Below are 1,607 nucleotides of genomic sequence, written 5' to 3'. Positions count from 1 at the left end.
GTATATAATCAAACTTTCTGTTGATTTGAAAAATTTTAAGAGAGACTTACAAGTTATTTTTTTATTTTAATTTTTATTTATTTTAGAGCTGCAGTAAATCTGGGGAAATAGCTTCTAATGTTTTTCATTTGAGCCACATAAACAAAAACAAAAGCAAAAAAAAAATGTCCACAAATTGCAAAACCCTCTGAACAACAAGAAGTTTGAATGTTTGAATAAAACCATGTGTGGATACAAAGATAATTCCTGTAATTTACTTTGACAATAGTTTTTTTCAGAGATTAGCTTTCTGTTTTCTGTTCTGTTGATATAAAAACAGTTATCAGTTATTCAGGCCTTATCTGCCTTTTTTTGATGTGCTGTAAACAAAACACTGAATTTCCCCCAGCGTACGTCTCTGTTCATTGTTCTTGAACACAGTTTTACTACTGAGAAAACATCTTAGACTAAAATAAATAAATAAATAAAAACATCTTCTAAAGTTACATTTCCATTGTGCTGGTGATAGAGATGGCTCTTATCCAGACAACCCTCAGAGGGTCTCCTGAGGGGAAAAAAAAACATTTATTGTATTTTTGTCAGAACAGAACATTTATCTAACCAAGAAGAAACAATGCAAACGAGCTGAACTCTGCAGATCTGAGCAGGATGAGTGCTGTGACTCACCTGTGTTTTTCCTGTTGTGTTTGTGACATTTCTAAAAACATGAATGTGTGTTTGGTGCAGGGAGAACATCCTTACCCCTGGCCCATGTTTCTATGCTTTCCTCCACCTCCCTGCTACGTTTTGAACCCACAGGACTCCCACAGGAACTCACAAGGTAGGAGAAACATCATCTTTATTTTCATTAGCAATGGTTTTTAATGCTACTTCTGCATTTTTGATGAGTTTTTGCTAAATAAAAAGTGACAAGTTGGGTTTAATTAGTTTTATTTACCAAGTTTTAAGACTTTGTAACAATCAGTTCTATGATAGTTGGACTGTAGATACATACAATCTTAGAGATGAAAAATAATTCCTTTTCCTGACCTTCAGACTGTGAGATCAGCACATTTCTGGCCTCATCAGGAGAAGCAGGGAATGAAGAGAGTTGGTTGGAGATCTGCAGAAAACATTACTGCAGAGTCATGAAGACCAAAGCCAACACTCTAACTGGACAGGGTAGGTTTCTGGATCCCTCTGAACCTGCGTTTATTACCCATCAGCATAATGAGTTGATGGACTAGTTAATAAACTCTTATACTGTTGGAAAGCCTGTTAATTTCTTTATTAAATGATGCCACATTTGTAAGGAACATGCATTTGAGGGATGTGTTGCATGGAAAATGTGTCAAATGCTCTCTGACAAACAGCTTATTCTCCTGTTGACTCATTTTTTGAGCAGTTCTAGGACATTTACCCCCTGGACACTTACTCCCATAGGCCTTTTACTTTCCGGACACTTACTCCCATAGGCCTTTTACTCCCCGGACACTTACTCCCCGGACACTTACTCCCATAGGCCTTTTACTTCCTGGACACTTACTCCCCGGACACTTACTCCCTAGACATTTACACTCCGGACATTTACTCCCTAGACATTTACTCTCCGGACATTTACTCCCCGG

General features: G+C 37.5%; 1 protein-coding gene across 2 annotated transcripts in view; it reads left to right on the top strand.

Annotated features, from left to right (window-relative positions):
• The window catches only part of tbc1d32 (TBC1 domain family, member 32), a gene marked incomplete at its 5' end in the record, with an annotated part of 47,077 nt that extends 45,825 nt beyond the window's left edge, over window positions 1–1,252 (top strand). Inside the window, 2 exon segments of one of the 2 annotated variants that reach the window (XM_014033385.1) lie at window positions 727–820; window positions 1,036–1,252. In XM_014033385.1, the coding sequence (XP_013888839.1) occupies window positions 727–820; window positions 1,036–1,226 (285 nt within the window). 2 annotated transcript variants of the gene reach the window in all.
• Between the last annotated feature and the right edge of the window lie 355 nt (window positions 1,253–1,607).

This window comes from Austrofundulus limnaeus, unplaced genomic scaffold, assembly GCF_001266775.1.
Source record: "Austrofundulus limnaeus strain Quisiro unplaced genomic scaffold, Austrofundulus_limnaeus-1.0 Scaffold1720, whole genome shotgun sequence".
NCBI classification, from domain to species: Eukaryota; Metazoa; Chordata; class Actinopteri; order Cyprinodontiformes; family Rivulidae; genus Austrofundulus; species Austrofundulus limnaeus.
The sequence above is the reverse complement of the archived record's forward strand: the minus strand, read 5'-3'. Positions and strand labels throughout refer to the sequence as shown.